Here is a 24,083-nt window from a genome sequence, read left to right as displayed (position 1 = left end):
TCCATCCATTCATGAATTGAACTGAACAAAACCTAAACGTTGAGTACTTGCACAAGTTTGTATAGTTCTACTCCCTGTGTGTACAAGATGTTTTTTACATGAGAGCATCGACTCATAATAATCACCTTTAGTGACAGCTCCTCTCTGTTAAAGGGAACTAAAGCTTCAGGCAGTTTTATTCATCGAAACCAATACTCACGTATCCTAGTCTGAACTTCCTGATGGTCCACTCTGGAGACTCTATTTCTGAGAGCATCTCCACACTGATCTCTCCATACATCACGGGCTCATCTGTAAAGGGCCAGTAGTGATCGCACTTGACCTGAAAGCAGACGGCGTGTCACCTGTTACAGATTCAGCAGCTTTTTACGTGTCCAGCCGACCACCATCAGCCCCTTCAGGCTCAATCCCTGGGTTATAGAACAACTTGTTTTTCTTCCGCCTCTATTTTTCATACTGCAGTTTTTTTTATAATGATCTGAAATCACTGATATCAAAATCAATAGAAGGAAGCTGAATCTTCTTATTTTTAATGCCATTACATGATAACGGGATAATTTCTCTCTTTATCGCTGACAAATGTCTCTGTGCATCACTGACATCTAATTCTTTAAAGTTTGTCTGATTAAAATGGGATTTTTCTTTGGTTGAACAATAAACACGAGCTGTTTTTTCTGCACGGTCGTGTTAATGTTTCACTCACTGAAGTTATTAGACTACAGACACAAACTGAGCTCCTCTGGTGGTGAAAGTGCAGCAGATGCCAAGTCCAACCTGAAGGACATTTCTTATTCTGAGGTTGTCGTTTATCTCTTTGAAGGATAAGCTTCCATAGATCCCATCTAACACCTTAGACAGCCAGTTGGATTTGGCAAACCAGTTTTATGCCCGTTGCTTTAGAGGACAGCTTAAAAAGGATAGTTTGATATAAATAGTGCAGTGCACAAGTAAAATATAAAACATAAAATGGGAAAAACATTTAAAACGAGCAATTCAGTCTAAAACAATTTCAGACTATAGTTTGTCATTTTCATTTGATTGCTACATACAATAAAGTTTATTTATTCCACAATGAACACTATAAATGTATTTTCACAGATGTAAAGAACCGAGACAGGAAGCAGTGTGGAGGAGAAAACCGGGCTCACCCTGCGTCGTTCGTTACACTGTGTGAGCATGACGATGATAGGAGATTTCTGCTGCAGCACCATCTTCCAGAAATCATTCCGCGTCTCTGGCAGTGGGCCCTGGGTGGCGATGTACTCTTTACTGTGTTTGTAGCCCTGGATTTAAAAAGAGAAAGATCCAGCCAAATGTAGAGGAAAAACCTAAATTTACTAAATGGGAAAACCTTGTTTGTTGATGGAGCAGTTTTTTATGCATCACTCAGTAGTAGAAGACGTACAGTTATTCTACCGATGAAAAAGTATCATTAACACAATGCAGAAGTAATCTGTAAAAGATAAAAGTCCTGCAGTCAAAAAAACTTCCAACGATACACAACATTGCTGGATTGTTATTACTGATTTCATCCACTTAATGTGGGGGAAAATGTTGCAGGACATTTATTTTCATAGTACCGTACTATAGGCACAAATTTTTAATTAAACTTATTATTTCAATAAATGAACAGTGTGCACTGCTCACAGGTATGTAGTTGGCGTTGATGTAGTCGGATCCTTCATCGTTGTGCAGCGAGACCAGCTTCACCCGACTGAAGTCGTCTGTGGAGGAAGAAAAGTATTAGATGCCATAAGGATGGAATGACGGTTAAACATGGACCAAAGGTACTGATCAGGACGACTAAGTGAAACTCACAGGGGAGGATGTTGGTGTATCTATTCTTGGGCCTGTTGAGCGGCAGGTCTGCTGCATCGTGGGACAGATCCAGACCGACGCTCTTCAGCTCCTGAACATCCACAGCAGGGTTTGAATTCAGTGAGTTTATTATTATTTATTATTATACTATTGTTTGATGGTCCCTTACAAACAGGACTCCTGCTACTCACAGTACATACTTTAGAGTATAAACACTTCAGTGATTACACTGTTATACCTCAAACTGCAGCGAGAACTTGTAGGCTGAGTCTTTGCTCATGTCTTTGAAATAGGCATCAAAGTCATCCAGCTGCACAGGGCTGAAAAAAAAAAAACAAGCCACAAAAATATGCAGAACGCTTCAAACTTGGTGTTAAACGTCTTTACAAAGCTTATCTGCATCAACAAACTTCCCTTCATGGACATGAAAAGTCAAACTTTAGTGACCCCGTAAAAGTCCTGTCATTTTAGCTTTAATTTCACAGGCGGAACATCTGTGTGACAAAGGGAAACCTGAAATCTTGGCTAAAAATAATGTTTGTATCCCACTTGGATCTTTTTTTAATGAAGACTCAAATTGACATTTTGGGCGATTACCGCCTCAGTTACATTAATTACTGTTGAATCTAGGTGTCGAGCCATCTGTCTGCGAAAAGGCTAAAGTCTTTGCTACTGGTTCACTTTTATGTGCTGCATATTAAACTCATCTGTTTTCTGGCTGAAGGCTGGTAGTAGTGCAATGGCAGCGTACACACACACACACACACACACACACACACACACACACACACACACACACACACACACACACACACACACACACACACACACACAAAGAAATAAAAACATTAAAAGCCGAAAGACACAGCCACATGTTTAGTCTTGTTACCTTGTTAGCTTCCGTTTCTTTAGAGCTGTCTTGCTCCTATAAAATACAAACACGTAAAGTTCCTCATGATGAACTACAGTATTACTGCATAGCTTATTAGATTATACTGGATCACACTGATCAGCTGTTCATCTCTCTCTGCAGACGTTAGGGCTCGACTGATGTGGGTTTTATTACACACTGAAATATGCTGCATTTTCTTTTGGATCAACAATTTAGCTTTATTTTAATCTTATGCAGTGAACATATAACATTTTCAGATCATAGTTTAACAAATCCACAGCTGGCAATTTTAAAATTTAATTTCTGTGCATTAGTGTATAAATAAAGTTTAATAGTTATAATACCCATATCTTAATTTACATTTAAATGGAAAAAACAAAATGCACATCTCTTTTTGAATCTGTCCTAGCTTTTAAAGGTGAGGTTTAATAATAAAATTGAGAATAAAAAAACAAAAAGCAAAGAGAGGACCTGAAAAACAAAAACTAAATGTTTCCTTTTCTAGTTTTCAAGAAAACCTGCAAAAGCAACATGTTTGTTTGCCTTTTCTTTTCCTTTTTATTGTAATACTGTTAGCCTTCATACATACCAGCTAATGTTTCATCAGTGAATTTATTATAATTATAAATAAATACTTAAATTAACTTCTGTTTGCATTTAAATATCTTAAGAGTTAGACTTTAGAACAAACATTTAAAGTGAAATTTTCATCACCATTATGGCAGAACTGAAAACTAAACAGAAAATTAGAGTATATTTTAAAGTATGTCATCGGTGTCAAAAACTGCAAAGCGTTCAATTTTAAATGTTCCTTATTTTAAAATTGGCAGCTGTAGGCTTCCTTAAAAGGAATTATGGAATTCAATCATCGGTCCAACCCAATTTAACTGTCATGGCAGAATAAAAGATCGTGTTCTGTGATTTGGTGGGATTCTGTAGCTGTTACCTGCACTGTGCAGACAGGTCCATATCAAACATGCAACTCTTTACAGTAATTTTTAAACCGCATGCTTCTGTTTTCGCATTTTCAATCAAACCGAGTCATTTAAAGATTCACTCTCCGATTGGGCTAAAGGCACCTAGAAGTGTCCCCTCACTAACGATGTCGTCAAACTCCTTTAAGTCTACAGCAGAGTTTTGAAACATCAAGTGGGAGAAAACGTGGCTCTTTGGGAGCACGAGGCCTCAATCAGGGAGTGAGTCTTAACCCAGGAACATGCACATGAACATCTACTGTCTGACACAGTGCACATGAACATCTAGGAACTAGTCAACAACGGAGCTACATGCTGACTGCTACTGGGATGCTCCCAACAAGTCGACAAAGAGACAGACGGCATGCAGACACCAAACGTGGAGCACGGCCATAGTTAGAATCAGGACTTGGCATCATGCTACTTCCAACATGTTAGTACAAACACACTCAGGGTGACAGAGTTTAACCACAGGCACAACATCAGTAAAATCATAAACTGACTGTCAACCCATCAATCAAAGTAGACTTAAAGTCTGGTGATATTCTCTGTTTTTCTTCTAGTCAACAAGATTCACGTGCAGTCAGTTCAGTAAAGGTCTTTTTCCTACATCCCCACTGACCTGAAGTTCAGACCCAACAAGGCGTCAAAGTTATTTTGGTCTGAACAGTGAACAGTGATTTCTAAAATCAAATGGCAGTGATGTCAACACACACCTTTGTTTGTTGTTTGGACATGCAGACACTTTCTGAGCCTTGTAGAAAACCACACTGACTTCTACCAAGAGGTGAGTTAATTCTTCTGCTCTTCACAAATTAAACATAAATGCAGCAGGACACTATCGGCCACCATAATCCCTCTTTTCCACTGTGTGGCACCGGCTCAACTCGGCTCACACAACTTGTCGCTTTGTTTACCACTGCAAATGCAGTTGTATGCAAAAGTTTGACAATGTCCATGATTTTCATTCATAAATATTTGGGCGTTTGGATCAGCAATTTTATTTTGATCTATCAAATAACTGAAGGACAGTAGTGAAATTAGGTATATTGGATTAACAGAAAACGTGCGATATGCATCAAAACGAAATTAGACAGGTGCATAAATTTGGGAACCCCAACAGAAAAATCACATCAATATTTAGTAGAGCTTCCTTTAGCAGAAATACCAGCCTCTAGAAGCTTCCGATAGCCTGTAATGAGTGTCTGGATTTTAGATGAATGTATTTTGGATCATTCCTCCTTACAAAACATCTCCAGTTCAGTTAGGTTTGATGGTTGCCGAGCATGGACAGCCCACTTCAAATCACCCCACAGATGTTCAATGACATTCAGGTCTGGGGACTGGGATGGACATTTTAGAACACTGTACTTGTTCCTCTGCATAAATGCCCGAGTAGATTTTGAGCAGTGTTTTGGGTTGTTGTGCAACTTTGTGACTGATTCCTCAGCATTATTCAAGAATCTGCTGAAATGGAGTGGAATCCATGCGACCCTCAACTTTAACCAGATTCCCAGTACCGGCACTGGCCACACAGCCCCACAGCACAAGTGTTTTTCTTGGAACACTGTGTTCTTTTGCTGCCATGCATAACGCCCCTTGTTATGACCAAATAACTCAATCTTTGTTTCATCAGTCCACAGCACCTTATTCCAAAATGAAGCTGGCTTGTCCAAATGTGGGTTTGCAGACCTCAAGCGACTCCGTTTGTGGCGTGTGTGCAGAAAAGGCTTCTTTGGCATCACTCTCCCATACAGCTTTTCCTTGTGCAAAGTGCACTGAATTGTTGAACGATGCACAGTGACACCATCTGCAGCAAGTTGATGTTGTAGGTCTTTGGATGTGGTCTGTGGGCTGTTTTTGACTGTTCTCACCATTCTTTGCCTCTCAAATATTTTATGTGGCCTGCCACTTTTGGCCTTAACAAGAACTGTGCCTGTGGTCTTCCATTTCGTCACTATGTTCCTCACAGTGGACACCTACAGCTTATATCTCTGCGATAACTTTTTGTAGCTTTCCCCTAAAACAATCTTTGTTTTCAGGTCATTTGAGAGTTGTTTTGAGACCCCCATGTTGCCACTCTTCAGACGAGAGTCAAAGAGAACAACAACTTGCAATTGGCCACCTCAAATACCTTTTCTCATGATGGGATGCATCTGTCTATGAAGTTCAAGTCTTAATAAGCTCACCGAACCAACTGTGTGTTCCAATTAGTCAGTGCTAAGTAGTTACAGGTATTTAAATCAACAAAATGACAAGGGTGCATAAATTTATGCACCTGTCTAATTTCGTTTTGATGCATATTGCGCATTTTCTGTTAATCCAATAAACCTCATTTCACTACTGACATATTACTGTGTCTTTCAGTTATTTGATGGATCAAAATACAATTGCTGATCCAAACACCCAAATATTTACAAATGAAAAATCATGGACATTGTCCTGGGTTCCAAAACTTTTGCATATAATTCCCAACTGGTCGCCATGACGACAATGCAACGGTCAATGCATGAATTAGAAAAAGGACAATATGAAATTTTATTCTATCCTATTTTAGGAAAAAAATAAATTAAGACAGCAAGAACAAAAACTCTCACTGAAAAGAGTTTCAGAAAGATTTCTCCTGAGTTTGGTTTAGACCAATTGGTAAACTGCAGTGTTTTAACATCGCCTTTTGGTATCACCTCAGCTCACATGAAACCTCCATAGAAGTGAAACCAAAAAAAGTGCCAGACAGCAGGCACTTCAACGACGTAGAGTCGAGTTGGGCCTGTACTGTGCAGTGGAAAAGAGGACTTAAGTGAAGGCATTGGTTTGCTCCAAAAACAGAAACTCCAGTGCTACAAAGTAACTTTTTTACATAATAGAAAGTTTGATTCCCCATTTCCTAAAGTGCTAAGACAAGTTCAATCCACCCCCCAACCTTCAGGGACAGACTATGATTTTAAAAATAGGTTATTGTGAATTTAACTACACCATGAGGCTTCTCTAACCTCAAAAGTTGGTTTGTGCCTAAACTTAACCACCAAATCTTTTTAGACAAATCTTTTAAGACAGAGGTGTCACTTCATTTGGAGAACATAATGGAGGTTAGAGTTGAGCGTCACCAAACATGTTCGGTTTCTCTGTTATATATTAGATACGTATTTTATATTGAAGGGTTCTGTGGGAAAAGGAGGAGGACCCAGTAAGAAGCCTTGGGGAACACCAAAGGTAAACATCTGGGTTTTAGATCATTTTAACAATGCTTGTTGACAGGGTGAAATACAGAACAACACCACCAGACTTGAATTGTAGATTCCTCAGTGAGGAGAGTAAAACAGTTTCTCAGATCAATACTGTGGGCTGTGGCTCACATGCCCCTGACATGCCCCTGAAGTACAGTGTTTATGGCCAGCAGGTGCTTACTTACCAAGGATTAATATAAAAAGCCAAAAGATAGTCAGTCCAGAGGCAGGATGGCAGTAGGGTAAGGAAAGCAAAGAGGCTTCTTCGCCTGAAGGGGGTTCAAATAAAAAGTAAAAACACAAGAAAAAATAAAGAAACAGACACCAGGGGGCGACAGAACATGGTGCTCCATTAGTAAAGAGGCACAGAGCATCAGGAGCCTCACATTAGTGCTGAACACACAGTTAATGCATCATGCAGCCGTACAGAAAGTGTCCCGTTGTCTCTCTACAGGACAACAGGAGTCTGTCTGCTGCCGGACGTCAATAGCCGCACTGTCTCGTTCAGACAGCCTGAGCCTGTGACATCACTGTGTCCTAAAGGGCCATCCCACAATGCAACACTCAACCAGGACCCGCATCATGTATGAACAGTTCAGTTTGTCACTCGATGGAGGCGTCAAACCACAAATCGGCCACCTTCACGAACCTAATCATCTCCGTAAAGTTTGTGCTGCACAGGTCATGACCCCTCTGATGCAGATTGACTACCATGTTGTCTTTTGTCCAACTAAAAGATTTTACAGAAAAGTATGGTGTCATAAGTTTTAGTTTTGTATCATTTATACATTTTAAAAAAATGTTGCGAGCTTTAGTGAATCAAAAAAACACACTCCTAAAAATCCCTCATATGTATAAATTTACCTGTAACTGGCCTATAGAAAAGAAGGGTTAGGCCCCTATTTAACTGTATTTGAGGGGCAATATGGGGTTGAAAAATTTAAATAAACATGAAACAGATAAGAAAAAAGAAGTCAGTGTCTCAAAAAATGTATATGTTAATTGCAAAATTGTGCATCATCTGCATAGAAATGAAGATGTTAAACTGCAAAAGTGCAAGCTTCCAAATGCAGAATCGAGCAGGCCCTGGATCGAGCTTTGGGGAACTCCACTGTGGTTAAAGTGATGTTGGCTTTTTTAGTATGATTTGTTCAAAACCTGTTGACTAAATTAGCTAATACCTACAGTATTAAGGGGCAACATGATATTGTTGAGGATATACACAGAACAGTTAATGTTGTACCTGTTTTTGTCCTCGTGTGTCAACATTTAGTTAGTGTCAACATCATAAAATGTCCTTTTACTTTTTCACATGAAGGCCTTTTTCTGTTTATCTGCATCAGTGGCGCCACCACCACCCTCATCACACCCAAACACTGTAACATCAAACACCAAAGTCTGCTGACATGCACAGTCAAAGCATAAACAAGTCCACTGTCACACTCAGGAGAAGACGCTCTGATGGACGTGTGCATTTAGTGATGGAATGTCAAATACAACAGCAGATGGAAGCCAAGGTTCTGCCTTAACTGACCGTCTTTCAGCTGTTATATTAATCACTAATCTGTATATCTGAGTGTTTGTCATAAATTAAAGCAGGACAGATTCTGTCCATCAGCCTCATTATTTTTGCCTTTTCTTCCCCTTTTATCTAAATAAAATCTAATTTTAACGAATAAATGACTGGTCTTTGTAGAATTGAACACAACTGACCCCAGAAGCAACATTTAGTCCTTTTAATCTGGGATTAAGGGAAATCCTGAGCTTTCATCATTAACAAACACCTCATTTCAGCTAGTCCATACAGAGCATGTTGGTTCTTCGTTGTGGCTTTGTGCTGCTTAAAGCACCACAAACCATCTGAAATCTGTAGCTATGTGTTGAACTCCCTAATCTGCGTCCTCTGTCCCCCGTCGGGCTGATAATCTGCCTCTGATTGGGTGTTTGCAGCTTTGGCCTCCAAACTGAGGGTGTGTGATTACTGAGGCCGCTTAGATTTCCAAACATGCTAAAAACCATTCACTCAGGTCTCAGGACTGTGTAGTGCTACTTTCATTTCAATTTGAACTGATGATGCAATTTATAAACTTTATTGCGATTTGAAGATGAAAATAAGTGGGGGGGGGGCCTACCAGTTGTAAGGTAGTTTCCCATCTCTTTCAAATGAAGCAAAGTTGACGAAGGTCTCAGCTCCACACTGTCTGAAAGACAAAACCACCAACAAACTTATTTATGTGAAAAAAATGTGGCGACAGAAGTGCATGCCAGTTTGGGGAAGTCAGAAATATTTGATGATTAATCATTTAAAACAGGAAGTTAGCTGAAAAGTATGAGGGGAATCAACAGAAAAGATGGTGTGATGAGTTTGCTGACTGGTGGAACTTAGTTGTTACTTATAGATGGGACAGATTTATATTTATTTAAAAAAAAAAAAAAAAAAAAAGGTGGGCGGATTCGTTGGGTTCTCTCTTTTAAATAATATAACAAAGGAAAATGGCCCAGACATAAATGATGGCACCCTCTGACCCACTTTGCTGAGCAAACTGCATGTTTCCGTCCACTGTGCTCACAGAGGAACCATGGCCTGTGACTGAGGCCGAGCGTTCTAAACGATTTCAATTCAGGACTTCAGGATTTAACGGAAGTAGGAAAGAAAACGAAAAAGCCCAATTTGAATTCCTGAAACAAAGTTGGATTAGATAAAGAAGAACAACACATTAACTCTACAAGTTGTGTCTCCAGTTGTGTTGATTTTCACACTGTCCTCACAGTCGCACTAACTCGCTCTGCTGGGTGGAAATGCTCCCATTTTTAATGTGCGAGGGGTTCAGGATGGTTAGCCACACGACTAGTGAAAGTAGTTATGTCCTAATTATTGAGTGACACACGTTGAAAGTATAAAATGTGGCCTGATTGCAAACTGATAAAACAAAGCTGAGGTTAGCAGATAACAACCAAACCAAATACCAACTCATTTCCACATTAAACTGAAACTAGACTGTAGTTCAAATTTAATCCCAATGAGATGAAGCGTGCAGACATTACTTTGTTCTTCAGAGCTGTTTTCGTGATCACACCGTGCTTCTTCTACCAAAATGTCACAGTGTATTTGGAGCTGTAGCACAACCTCAGCATTAGTTCACCAAGTCTGTTAAAGGCTTTTCTCTCTGAGGCTCGAAACAAATCACTAGGGGAGAAGAGAAATTCTACAATGGCTTTATGAGTGTTTTAAGACTGCAACAAAAACACCTGTTCACACTTTTCTGTCCTCGGCAAATGACAGCAAAAGACAAATTTCTATGGATTTCACCCTGCATTAAACATCCACAAAGAACATGCAACAAAAATGAAACAAAACTGAATCCATGGCAAAAACAAATTGATGAAGATAGGACAAAAACTAAATGAGCATGAGTTTTAAAAGTATTAAAAGTAGAAAAATTAGATAAAAACTACATGTCATTTTTAGAAAGACATTACCAAATACAAACCACGATGATAGACGGTGTCTTTACTGATCAAAACTAATTGTTTATTTCATCACAATTACCATCACTTTGTACCTGGTCATCTGCAGGTGTTTCTTCCGTAGAACGAGCAGGAACAGAACCAGCAGACTGATGAGCAGGATGCTGAGGACGGTCAGAGCCGAGATGGCGGCCACGCTCGGGTTCATCTCTTTAGCTGTGGACATACACACATTTATGTGAAAGACAGACTTCATTTCTTCTCTGTTTGGTTTCCTGTTTTCATTTGACGTTTTAAAAAATAAGTAGAGATAAAAAACAGCTTTTGGCTTTCATGTTTTACACCTTAAAAACTTTAAACAGTGCAGATAATCAAGAACCTAGTTAACTCTTTATAATTTCCCCCCCAGGATTTTTTTCCAGATATGCCACCCCCATCAGGTGTGGCCCCGCTCAGCCATCGGTCCCGAGCCCGGATAAAAATGGGGGGAGACCTCTCGTTTTAACTTATCCAAAGATTAAAATAAATTAGGACGTCATACCGACAGTGGTGATGCTGATGTGTGCTGGTTTGCTTGGCGTGCTGTAGCTGAAGCTGGTGACGGTGCAGTTGTAGCAGGACGAAGGCATTAAACCAGAAACCGTCACCACGTGAGAGTTGACTGTCTGAGGTTCCCGGGCCTGAAACAGATGAGACGACAAGAGAAAAAGAACTTTAAAAAGGTTCCCGCTGAAGAAAACGTGACAGCAAACATCAGCCATCACAGTTGCCATGTTGGAGAAACACTGTGAGTCATTCTGTCATTCAGAAAGTTCCTGAGAGGAAACACAGAACCGAACGCCAGCTGCTCAGGCCAAAGACATCAATTTAGAAATCAAATGTCACTGTATCAACTAGCTTCAAGGCACAAAATTTTAATATGGAATTCAATGGGAACTAAAGCCAAATACTAATTTAATTTGAGTTTTCAGCTTTTATCCTGGCGTTTTTTTTTTTCCTCCCTATTTTATTTTACAGCTTCCTGCACATTTCACATTAAAAGCTTCTTGTGAATGTAAAAGGCTTCCATTTAAGTTAAGGTAATATATGTTCAGGAAATGTGCATTTCATAGGACGGTAGCCTCAAAGACTGAAAAACTGTAAAGTGAAAGTGATGGAAATATACAGGAATCACTGTGCTAAAAATATTTTTTCTGTTTCTCCATTTGACTTTAGTCAATTTGAATTTTGGCCCCAACCTGTTGTTAAAAAGTTTGAGGTGATTTTTCTTGTAACGGCATTGTGGAAAAATCGGAGCAGCACAGACTGTTTTAAGATTTTAACTTTTAGCTTTCTGACATGAATTACTTTGGATGTTCACATTAGGATTTACCCAAAGAGTTGATTGATTCCTAAATGTGATTCTCATATTGTCTCTGTGATAATATGTCCTATGTTATTTATGCATATTTAACTTAACGTTACAGCTACAAACTTCCCCTGTTCCTCTGCTTAGACAGGAGATGGAAATTTCACATTTTCTAAATGTTTCGAATAACAGTTTACGTTTCTACGTTTTTCTTTGTAGTGACTGAATCACTTTGTAACTCAGGATATGAAAAGTGCCGCTTGATATTTAACTTTTACTCTACCAAGTCAACGCACAGAAAGGGCTCACGGTGCTTTAATCTAATAATTAATCATTTTCACTTTCTAAATCCGATAATTCTGACATCTCATAACTTTATCAAGAAATCTTTTATCAGATTTCAGTGCCATCATCTGCTCTGCACGGACACACCGTGTCTCTATTTATCTCTATGTTGACGTGGGTTTTAAAACCTTGGGTACAGTGCTTTTTATCTGCTGATCTCTGAAAAACAGGAAACTAACAATAACTAGTCAGATTTAGTAACATTTTCCCCACACGCTCCTTTTTTGGTTCTTCTAAAGCACTCTTACCTTGAGCTCCTTGCTGGCCTTGCTGGGTTTGCAAACGATCTGGTAGTAGTCGACCACTCCTTCCTCGGTCCACAGCAGAGTCACAGACGAGGGGGTGGCGTTGACGGCGTACAGAGACCTAGGAGGAGCCGGCTCTGTGGGAAACAACCCCGAAATAAACTCTCAATCTGAGAGTTTCTGTGACAGCAAAAGCTGCAGGTGTAAACCAGGTCAGAGCTGAGCCGAGGATCAGAAAACACTGACACTTCCTCTAAGGACAAAAATACTTGAGCGCTCAAAAGAGGAAGTGGACAATTCAAGTTTCATACTCAGTTTCGGGGTAAAAAAAAAAGCTGCAATTGTGTAGCTGAGAATGAGCTTTAAGAAATGTTGCTGTGCATGTCCCCCCAAAATAGACGCTTCAATTGAATCCCTGTGGTTTATGCTGATCTGACAGAAACAGAGACGGCTTGGACTCTGGGCTCAGTTACTGTGGACACCTTAACTAACTCCTCGTCTTCAACATTTCTACACTCAGACTTGGTTTAAGGATTCAGGTTTATGTTAGAGAGAGGTGTGGGTGTGTGTGTGTGTGTGTGTGTGTGTGGCGCCTGACCCAGTTTGATGATGTTAGGCACAGATGTGTTGCGGCTTCGCTCAGTGCAGGCCGTCACCGTCAGGTTGTAGATGTCACCTGGGGGCAGGGGGATGCTGGCACGCATCACATTACGAGTCACCTGAGACAAACAGTTTAAAGAAGCCAGTTTATCAAGTGTCCATATGCAGGACTGGACAGACGGACATTCTACAGGAGGTTATGATTTCTGACACTGCTGGTTCTGCTGCCATGTGACATTGTGGGTTCTCTGTGTCAGGCCAATTAAAGCTCCAACAGTTAACGACAGGATGTCTGAGACACAACCTCAGGACAGAGCTGCAGCTCCTACAGGAGACAGACAGGAGATCATTCCTCAACTGCTAATTGGACAACGAAATGGATCCAGAGGAAATAATCAATAGCAGCTCGACTGGACCCTGAAATAATGAGCTGCTGAAAAGGCTTTATGCCACACACAATGACTACAGCAGGTCGGGCTGTGTCTGTGTGTCCAGCTGGTGGACAGAACATGTTCCAAAATGAGAAAACATGACCCCCAACAGCTCAGCATCAAATGTCACAAACAGTGGAATGATGTTGATGTATTAATTTATTTTTGTCCTTTCAGTTTATCCTGTGAGTTCAGGGCCACAGCAGATCATTTGTCCGCACGTTGATTTGGCACATTCCCGACGCAACACTCCCCAATTTCTACCGAGTTCAGTGTCTTGCCCAGAGACACTTCAACATGTGGTCGGGAAAATTGGGGTGGAAACCTCCAACCCTATGATCGGTAGACGGCCACTCACTGCCTCCCCCTCAGTGATGCTGATGTCTGTTCAAAATCAACAGTAAGGTAGGTGTGTGTGTGTGTGTGTGTGCGCGTGTGTGTTGTCTGTCCTCTTACCAGGTCTTCATGGTGGACAAAGTCCTGTTTAGGTCCTGTCTGTGTCCTACTTTAGAGTTTTCATAGAAAGTATGTTTAGAATTAAAAATTTTCGGATCAGTGAAAGTCCAAATCTGTGTGACTCTGTCCTTTACACTAAACACTGTGTCCTTTTTTACCTGATTCATGCTCTCAGGAGACAGGAAGCCACAGTTCCTTGTATGGATCAGACTACAGATTATATATGAATAAAATGTGTTAAAAAATGTAATATGATTAGATTGTTGTCAGACCAAAGGACACCAACAATCCTCTGTGAGTGCTATTTTATGATGAGGACTTCCTAAAGTCCTGTTTGCTGTAAAACTGGAGCTGAATCACAGAACCACTGAACCAGTCACAGCATCAGTCGACAACAGGGGAAGAAAGAGCAGATTAAAGACTGTCCAAAGCGTCAAAGTGTCCTGCAGGTTATCAGCAGTTTGGATGAACTCACGTCAATGGAGTAGCTCTTCTCGGGCCCTTTCTTGCCGACAGCAACCACCTGCCAGTGCAGCATCCTGGAGTGGGACAGGTCAATGAAAAGCTCGCCGTACGTCCAACGTACGTACAAAACCCCGTGAGAGTAATCCACCGAGGAGATGTGAGGGGCCTCAGGAGCTGCAGACAAATGTCACATGTCTGTCAGCATCAGAACAGAACTAGAGGCAGAACAGAGTCAGAACCACATAACAACAGATCTGAGACCACTACCCCAAAGACCTTCAGAGCACAACCTGTGCACTTTGAAGAAAACAACACTCTTAGATTCTCTCTTCGTTCTGTCTCTGCAGCTTCTCTGGGACAAAATGTTTGACTAGCGACATTTTAAATGACTCTTCAGAGGTTTGACATGATCCATGTGACTGACAAACACAGGTCTACCTGTAACAAAGCTCGCAGTCGAGCTGTCGCAGCAGCTGAGTGGAGGGTCGCCCCATGTCACCATGGAAACACGGAAATTATAATACCAGGCCGGCAGCAGATCTGTCACCCTCTGAGGAAACAAGAAAAACTGTGAGAGGGGAAGGGGAAGTAATCTGATTACATGTGAACATACTGCATCTCCAACGGCTGCTTTATGGTTTCACAGGGACAGATATATGAAATGTGCATTCTAACAGTAGGGTTGGGTAACCAAGTACTGTAGTATTTAACTTCAGTATTTCTATTTTAAGACCATGTGGTACTTTCAGTTTGTCCTCTAAAACTGACATTTTCACACACTTATTCATTCTACATCAGTGGACCAGACATGGTCTAAGAAACATGATGGCTACACTGGACAGGAAGAAGAAGAAGAGCTGCTTTATAATATTTGAACATAAAGAGAATTAAAAAATAAAATCGACTGTATGATCACTTTGTATGAACAGCCTTAAAGGGGCTGAAATACATGTTACAAACCTCAGATATTTACTTTTTTGACACATTCATCTGTTCACTGGCCCTCTGGACACTAATGTTTGGACTGCACTGGGATGTCCACAGAGAGTCCATCTGACCGTTGCTCTTTGGGTGGTAGGGAAATTTACTACCAGCTACCGTCCTATCAAACCCCGACCAACACCGAATGAAGCACATACAGGAATCAGCAGGACTAAGCGTTACCACTGAGGCGATGACGGAGGCCGTGGCTGCGATCTCGTAGTAGGTGGTCCACTCCGATGCCAGGGTGACCGGGTTAAAGAAGAACGTCTGCAGGACGTATTTCCTGAAGGCCACGTGGTAGGGACGCTGCCAGCTCAGGATCACCGCAGTCGGACTCAGAGGGTAAACTGTCAGCTCCCGCACACCTGTGGGCTCTAACACACCACAGGTATTTGTTTTAGAAGACTGCAGTCTGGACTGGAATAAACACACGCACATGGGCTTTCTGCAGGGTTAACGAGGGACATTTAATACATGTTTTATAAGCAAAGCCTGAGGGACAAACCAGCTGAGACCATTTTTAAGCACTTTCGAGCAGTTCTCTGTAGCTGGGATTTCTGATGATAAGCAGCAGCTCAACAGTTCAGTCTAGTTAGAGCTGCAACAATTATTTAATCAGAGCAAGTTCTTTAAGTATTATCTGAATCAGATCGTTTTTCCACTGACAAATATTTGATGGTTTAAGTTAAATGTGCTGAAACAAAATAGCAAAACTAAATATTTTTCTACATAAAGACTTTGTAAAAGCTCTTCACAAACTGAATTGGGGGCTTCATAGAAGTCTTTCAGCCATGCAGAAACCCGCTCACCTATATCAATGATGACCGGTTCAGATGGAGGACTAATCAGGGGCCCGTTGGTGTGGTAGACCACTACTCTGTACTGAGCCCCAGGGGTTAGGTTAGTGATGAGGTCGCTCGTGGAGTTTTCCTGTGAACACGTGACAGCAGAAAGTTCAAAGACCCAATCCAGCTGTTGATTAATGGACAGAGACAGTGGCAGGAAGAGGCCGACTTTTTTTGTGCTAAAGTCCAAATAGTCCTTCAGGGTGATCACCAAAAATAAAGTCAGAATTTTCCACTAAAATTCAGCTGAAGCAAAATTACAGAATGAGCTTTTCAACACCTACAAAAACTGTTCACACTGGGTCTTAAAATCAAAGGGTGGGAGTAGACGTCACGTAGCACTGCTGCAACGTCCACAAAGAGAGTGCAATAAAGAAGAAACCTTCCAGTACTTTATTACACTGTTTACTGAGAGTAAAAAGCACTTCCGATCCTTTCTGTTACCCTAAGACACTTTGCATTAAGCAGACAGCAAATTTGATTATAATAATAATATATAACTTAATTAATTAATATATTATTCATTATTATTATTATTATACTACAACTTTGGATTTTCATGTTTACTGAGAAACTTTGAAGCTGTGCAAATAACCCATTAACAAACTGATTAATGTTTTGTGATTTTGCATTTTGGACAGGCCCTTAATTTGCAGAACTTTGAAAATTGAAAAAAAATACGAACAGATATATAAAAAGCCAACAATATAAGTCCTACATTTAGATTCCTGTCAGTGCAGTAGATTATTACAATGTGGTTTGTTTGTGTTTCTTTTTTTCTATATTCTTAAAGAAACATTTCATCTCATGAACTTTGTCCTGCATTTCCATCTACACTGAAGCACAAAGGTTCTTTTCAGCTAATCACCCTCTTGCAGAATCCCTTTATCACCTTAATATCTCCTAACACCCCTCTGGCATCGGTTGAATGAAGTGCTGTAGATTCCATTTGTTATGGATGAAACTGAAACTGAAGCCTTGGAACTTCACATTACCACTTTCAGGCCCTTTTGGTCCAAATTCTGTCAAACGTGTCCAGAGACTCATGCACGTTACCTCGCCACAGTAGGTGTTCTCCATCCTCTGGCTCAGGCTGGGTTTCAGGCAGGTCGTAGAAACCACCGACACCAGGCTGCCGTTGTGGTTCTCGGAAGACGGAGCCCAGGAGACGGCGGCAGTGCTGGAGTCCAGCAGTCGGACACTGACACCCTGAGGACGCTCCTGCAGCTCCTCCAACAGCTCGCCGGCCGGACCTAAAAACAAAGACACTTGTGGTCTACTATTTATTATTCAACCCAAAGTCCAGACAGATTTATTTTTGTACCAAACATAGAATATCAGTTTCTAATGACTGGCAGCTTAGATTTATACTGAACAAGAAAATCCCTTAACCTTGAAACTCCTTTAACTTAACTGCACTGCACAGTATTTCAAAAGGTCACCTGTGTTTAGTGTCAAAACCTCTTACATATTCATAAACCCTTCAGTAAGAATGGAAACCTCCTCAGCACATTATACTGCAGTAAAATCCCATTCATAAAACCTCATGTTTGCTACTGCTGCCTGTATTTGTATCTTCTGTGAAAAACTACAAAGGACTTAAAGGCACCCAGCTGAAAACAGATCATCTGTGTGGTTTATTGAGGGTTTTGGAAACCAGACCATCATTTTCTGTCCCAATTCCTTTAACTTGTGCACAGACACAGTAAATTCTTGGGATTTTATGCTTTAAAGGGTTTCTGAGCGTTGAATGCTGTCTCCTCGACCCTTTTCTTCTACGTACCAAGGTAGAAGCTGAAGCCGGTGTCGGCCGAGCTTTCTCTGGCCTCACAGTCTCCGGACGTGCTCAGTGTGGTGACCTGGACCCGGTACGTTCCCGGCTCTGTCAGCTCTGTGAAGAATTCATGAGTGTTTTCGTCCACTGTGGCCGTTTCTGTAGAATTTCCTGAAACGCGGGAAAAAGGGCCGAGAAGGTTAAAGTCACTGTAGAACAGAATTAAAGTGACGAGTCCCAACCAACGCAGAGCACTCTGAATGATGGAGCCGTACAAAAGTGACATGATCGCATCAGTGTATTTTCTACACATTGGATGTTACGACAGAAAGAATTTGCGTAAATTCTGCATTTCCACAGGGTCCAGACCAGCTGCTGGAAGCTAAACTAACAGACTAGACCTGATGTTGTAGGACAGGTTGAGCCCCGTGCACACAATGAAAGGTTTACCTTCTCTGGAGATGTAGATGTTGAAGCCATCGTAGCTGGTGGGCGGTCTGGGCGGCAGCCAGCGCAGCTCCAGCAGGACGGGGGGCAGTTTAGTGAGCCGGACGTAGGGGTCAGCGGGCAGTCCCATGGCTGAACCGGGCTCGTTGGAGTCCTCGTATTCGGACGCCACAGCATTAACAAACTCCTCATCCCGGTCTACAGGAGACGGCTCCGTTGGATCCAGCCAGTAGCTCTGAGTCTCTGCCTCCATTGACTGGTTGCTGCTTGGGTCAATGGTGGGGGGTCCTGTCAGGTTTTGTGGTGGATTGAAGGGGACCTGAGTGGCAGCTCCCGCCTCTTGCTCAGGATGAAGCTCCTTCTCCTCCTGCTCCTCCATCAGCAGGATGTCCCGGGCTCGACGGGAGGCACGCCGGCTCTCCTGGCTCCCGTTGAGGGTTTCATCGGGGTCTGCTCCTTGGTTCAGGTGGATGACCTTGTGGGAAATGTTGAGGGGTGGGTACGGCACTGTGAAGCAGAAACAGACTTCTATGAATATTTAAAAAAATGATACAGTGATTCTAAATATGGTAAATAATTTAAAATCCAGTGTCAACTCTAATGGGGCGACTGTGGCGCAGCAAGGTAGAGCGGTTGTCCACCAATCTCACAGTTGTTGGTTCAATCCCCGGCTCCTCTGGTTACATGTCAAAGTGTCCTTGAGCAAGACACTGAACCCCAACTTAGTTGCTCCCGGTGAGTGTTGGCCAGCTGCATAGCAGCTCCCCCATCGGTGTATGAATGTGTGATTGTGAGTGTGAATGGGTGAATAGGAAGCAGTGTAAAGCGCTTTGAGTGCCAATAGGTAGAAAAGCGCTATATAAGTGCAGACCATTTAATGACACCTTAAAGTCATCACTAACAGATATTGGTGCATTTTAATCCATTAATCGTGTTCAAACACCTTAAACCTATACAAACATGCCTTTAAATATGCTAAAATGCCATTAAACATTGAACACAGTTAAGGCATTTTAAAAGAAAAACATCCTTTAAATATTTTCTAATAAATTGTATTGGTCTGCTCTATAACCGAAACATAAATGAGCTGAAGTGTGTATCATGATGTAGTGGGACTCTCAGTTATTTGTACACTCACTAATTTGTCAGCTCTGCTGCTCTTTAGCTCTTCTTGAATGTGAGGGATGTTTCCGGAAGCGGCGCTCACTCACCAAGCTCATTAATAAGTGTGAAGTGAGACGAGGACAGTAATGAAGCCTTTGTAACATTTCTATCACATCAATGATGCAGAAGAGACACAGCAGGGGGAGGGGGGAGGTCTCATTACTCTGTTGCTGTTATTATAAGGATCCTGTGGTGAGAGAGCTGCATTTCACTGTACACACCCACTTCAAATCTACACCAAAAGTCTCTTACACACACAAACACACCAGCTGTCAGAAAATGTCCAAAATAAGCTTCCACGTGGTGGGAGAGTGGATCACAATATCATCTGATAAATGACTACTAATACAAATATTTCTTCACTACAATAATGTACAGTAACCATGGTGATGAACCCGAATTCATGAGGAGAAGAAAATTATACAGGGCTCCAAGGAATATATGTAAATTATCTTGTCTAAATAATCGAACGACTCTTTGCTTCTCCTCACTTTTAGCCTTTTGTTAACACTTAACAACACTTACAGACACTTACAGACAGAAGCTCACTGCCCAAAATCACACATTTCATTAGTAAAATTATCCAAACTCTAAACATTAACAACATGCAACAAAAGCTAACTTTTCACTCAAACACCACAAGTTGTTCTCACACTTGTACCTTCAGTCACTACACAGTCAACAAAATAAAAACTAAAAATCCCAACATCGCCTGGTGATTTTACTGTAAAGAACAAACCCTGCTGCTCATTTTTGAGATGATCTGTTAAATTATTGTAAAGAATTTTCCTTGATTAATTCCTGTGTGCAGGTCTTTCTGCATCCAACTGTCTTAGACCTGCAGGACCTACAGTGAACATCTAGACTGATTTAGACACATTTTTTTTCTTCAAAAGAAAAAAAAATTAAGTTCAACTAAAAACTTTTTTTATCGCATTGCGTTGCACTTTTTTTTCCAAACACAGAAAAGCTGAACACTGTAAATGTACCTGTGAATATACAAAAAAATTTAATGAACCAAATTAAACTTATGAGTGGAAATATCCAAAAATCAAAATGAAAACTTATGAAATAATGCAATGACTTGCACCAAATGCACCAAACATCACGTGGATTCTTAGACAGGCCCTGTGGGCTGCAGCTCCTTATCCTCATCTTACCCTCAGGAGTGGGACCAGTGTGAACAGTGTGACTTCCAGAAAGACAAGTCAAAGTGTCTGTTCTAATGGAAATGTGCTGTTTCTCACCTGTCCTGTGGTGCACAGGTGTGTGTGTGATGTCACTCTTTGACACCAGCACAGTCTGGAACACGGTGGCCTCAGAGATCAGCTGGAAGGTGATGTTACGGTAACACACCCCTGGTAACCAGTGCTTAAACACAGTCTTCCCCCTGTAGAAATCTTCAATCACACACAGACGGACGGATTAAACAAAAAGTGGAAATACAGTTTCCCTTAGATGGTTTCTGCATCATGTGGAAGTCGCTTTGGATAAAAGTGTCTACTAAAGGACTAAATGTAAATGTAAATATAAATGCATCTGCACGACAAAGTCAACATAAATAACGTGAGTGTGTGTGTGTGTGTGTGTGTGTGTGTCACAGCTGAGTGAGACGCTGGTTTAAGGCAGGTGTCTCCTGTTTCCATCAGAGGAAAAATCATCAAGGTAACAACTGTCTTACCTTTGTAGAGCATAGAGCGTCGCTCCTGTCCCTCAGTGAAGCTTATGTTGACTCTGCTGAAGACGTTTCTGGGTGGAGTGTCGATTTGGAACACCACGCCGGTCTCGGGAGACTCTCTGTAGTCAGTTATCTGGACATTGCCGAGAGGAAGAGGCTCTGAGGAGACAAAACGACGTTGGGACTGAAATGTGAGGATATGGATCAAGTCCTGTAACAGCTTTGTGTAAAATGATGTTAGATGTGTTTAGAAATATGAAATATCACATTGTTATTACATGCAATTTAACTGCATGTGAGAATGTTCCAGATTTAACTTCTATTGTGATACAGATTCTGGGCACAGTTTTTGAGTTTGAAGGGTCTAAAACATTTTTAACTGATTAAAAACACAACACCCTTTCCTTAACTCAACTACTTGTTTTTATGGTTTACAATAATGTCTTTTTAAACTCTAGCTTCACCATAAATTAGCATCCTGTTTAGTGGCTAAACAAAGTATGTGTTTGATTCTTTTAGACCTTACAGCATAAAATTGTCAAATTATAAATATTTAAATTATTATTAAATTTTAGATTGTGTTAAACCAAAAACAGACATTTAATAATCGTCAAAATCAGCCACTCCACTCACTGGTGAGCACAGACACAGTCTTCATCGGTCTGGACCAAGTCTGTCCCACTTTGAACAGCAGTCCCACCATGTAGCAGAGGCCATGGAAGGACGTGTTGATGAGCAGAGACTCGCTGGAATTCACAAAGGGAACCAGGATCAGTCGAGGTTCTCCAGAGATGTGAGCAGCGTAGGTCGTGACGTTCTCCTGCAGGTCCGAGCGCTCGAGGGTCGCCACAATCAGACCGTCCTCATTTACGGACACGTGGAATGCAGACAGACTCTGAAAGACAGAAATATAGAGACAGTGTTGATTCAAAGGCAAGGTACAAGGTAAGAGGTTCACTTAATTCTACAATAGAAGATGTCCCTTTGAAACATATATTAAATGTTTGGGACATCCTGCCTTTGCGGTGTCCAAACTGCAGACAGTCCATCCATTGAAGCAATAGTTCAGCATTTTCAGCTTTTTTTTAAATGGTTATTTTTTAGAGAGGCAGGACTATATGAACTGCTCCTTCAGAAGCTCTGCTCAGAGATGAGTTACGTGTGTGCTTGTTTCCTGATGCATATCCATTTTATTTCACATGTAAACAGGCGCATGGGGGTTAAGTGACAAATCCGCTCCATGTTTGTATGCGAGAGTAACACTGAGACATTCGCTGTCCGCTGGGAAAACACACCGATGTGTTAACATGCTGCAGAGTCTCAAATAACATGAAGGAAAAAACAACATTTCATGAGATTGAGTTCTGACTGATTCACATCTAACACTGGAGCTTTAAAGTGTTCATCAGCTCCATCACTCCTTCACCTTGTTTTGAGCTGAGTAGGTTATGAGCTGATATCCCGTTCCTCAGTCTGATGCTATCTGCCCGTCCTTCATTAAATCTGACAGCAGGACTGTGGACTCCTCGCTGAGCTTTCTTCAGACTGACTCAATAAAAAGGTGACAACATGAAACATGGCTCACGAGCCAAACTCTAATAATGTCCCTGAGATGTGGACCTGATTCAACACTGAAACAAGATGAGAAGCAGATTTTAGCTTAGGCAGGAAGAATCTGCTGATATCACTTCCTTTATCTGAGATGGAAATCAACTCGATGAATCTGCAGCAAAGAGATCTGTTTTTACAACCATCAGCAAGAAAATGATGTCAAGATCTCACAACTAACATCAAGCATCTTTCCAGTTCTAATAAAACCTGCAGAAATCTGTTACAAAGTAGTCTGAAAACATTTTATAATTACACAATCTGTATCTCTACGGCAGCTACAACACTCTCAGAACATTTTCCCTCACAACAAGAAAACTCAATAATTATTTGTCAGTATTTCCAGAAAACGTGGTCGTATTTGGAAAATATTTGCCCCTGAAAACAATCAGACCACAAATTAAACCACCACGACCGATCTGCACATTTCTTTATGAAGACAGTGCTATTTAGGCATCTTTAGCACAAAAAGAAAACACACTTTTCTATGTGAACAGATAAAGTGAATTCTTCCTTTGGTGAATGCAGTTCGCCATCAGGGACATAAACAAAACAAAAAGCAGATCTGAATTTCATGATCACCTTTCTTTACTTTTTTACCTAAATAAAAGCGGGAAACTGATACATTTTCAGCAATAATCCACTTTGTGTGTCCAGTCGAATATTAAAAAACTGAGATGAGAACATAGAACAGAGACAAACATGCGTAAACTTGTTACATGCTCATTTTTACTTTTCACAGTTACGCAGTAATAAAACACACTTAATGAGTTCATAATATTAATGCAGTACCACGTTACTAAAGTCAGAAACTATACTGGGATTTTTTTCCCCTATAGATTTAAGGTGAATAAATGTGTCGTCCATCTTCCTGTCCATTTTAATGCTACATCGTCTCCATGCAGCAGCGGGAAGACCAGCATCAGTCTTCACACTAATTGGATTTAGTTTAAGTCATTTAGTCAAAATTACTCATTTGAATTTTTGATAGTTTTAATCCAATTAGTTTCACTTTCTTCCTGTGCTTATTTTGTGGCTGTCGCCATCTTGTGTACAGTTGCCATGGTTGCAGGTGTTGTTCTTGTCTAACTGGAGATAAAGTTCTCCATTTGTCCCCATGGTTCATATCTCTGTGCGCTGCAGTGAGTCAATCGGTTCAGTTTAAGAGACAAAGCTAAACTGTTTGTTCGCGTTATTACACATTTCTTTAGTTAAACGTTACATGATGTCAGCTTTTCATGTCTGGAGGCTGCTGCATTTTCATCGTCTCAGCTATTTTTGCTGTTTTTGTTTTGTCATAAGAAATATTATCAT

At 41.0% G+C, this 24,083-nt stretch overlaps 1 protein-coding gene and 1 long non-coding RNA gene across 7 annotated transcripts in view; one reads left to right on the top strand and one right to left on the bottom strand.

The window, feature by feature from the left end:
* Positions 1-24,083, bottom strand: part of ptpro (protein tyrosine phosphatase receptor type O) — a 38,251-nt gene that overhangs the window by 5,745 nt on the left and 8,423 nt on the right. The window contains exons 2-23 of one of the 5 annotated variants that reach the window (XM_067491157.1): positions 21,795-22,056; positions 21,165-21,320; positions 20,731-20,883; positions 18,323-18,826; positions 17,882-18,043; positions 17,155-17,351; positions 16,063-16,183; positions 15,434-15,627; positions 14,708-14,819; positions 14,280-14,443; positions 12,916-13,036; positions 12,321-12,454; positions 10,921-11,059; positions 10,475-10,595; positions 9,044-9,112; positions 7,097-7,180; positions 2,708-2,743; positions 2,057-2,138; positions 1,819-1,909; positions 1,648-1,724; positions 1,149-1,283; positions 200-322 (exon numbers count right to left, since the gene is read on the bottom strand). In XM_067491157.1, the coding sequence (XP_067347258.1) occupies positions 200-322; positions 1,149-1,283; positions 1,648-1,724; positions 1,819-1,909; positions 2,057-2,138; positions 2,708-2,743; positions 7,097-7,180; positions 9,044-9,112; positions 10,475-10,595; positions 10,921-11,059; positions 12,321-12,454; positions 12,916-13,036; positions 14,280-14,443; positions 14,708-14,819; positions 15,434-15,627; positions 16,063-16,183; positions 17,155-17,351; positions 17,882-18,043; positions 18,323-18,826; positions 20,731-20,883; positions 21,165-21,320; positions 21,795-22,056 (3,237 nt within the window). Of the gene's footprint in view, positions 1-199; positions 323-1,148; positions 1,284-1,647; positions 1,725-1,818; positions 1,910-2,056; positions 2,139-2,707; positions 2,744-7,096; positions 7,181-9,043; positions 9,113-10,474; positions 10,596-10,920; positions 11,060-12,320; positions 12,455-12,915; positions 13,037-14,279; positions 14,444-14,707; positions 14,820-15,229; positions 15,402-15,433; positions 15,628-16,062; positions 16,184-17,154; positions 17,352-17,881; positions 18,044-18,322; positions 18,827-20,730; positions 20,884-21,164; positions 21,321-21,794; positions 22,057-24,083 lie in introns of those variants that run through there. The other 4 variants (XM_067491158.1, XM_067491159.1, XM_067491160.1 and 1 more) reach the window with 4 other exon arrangements.
* Positions 1,798-8,534, top strand: LOC137107014 (uncharacterized). 2 transcript variants are annotated; one of them, XR_010912062.1, is made up of 3 exons: positions 1,798-1,938; positions 4,248-4,471; positions 7,366-8,534. It is a non-coding gene; the product is annotated as an uncharacterized lncRNA (long non-coding RNA). The 2 variants fall into 2 exon arrangements; XR_010912063.1 differs by having other exon boundaries at positions 1,807-1,938; positions 3,957-4,471.

The sequence above is a fragment of the Channa argus genome, chromosome 21, assembly GCF_033026475.1.
Source record: "Channa argus isolate prfri chromosome 21, Channa argus male v1.0, whole genome shotgun sequence".
NCBI classification, from domain to species: Eukaryota; Metazoa; Chordata; class Actinopteri; order Anabantiformes; family Channidae; genus Channa; species Channa argus.
This window is presented reverse-complemented; position numbering and strand designations above follow the sequence as displayed.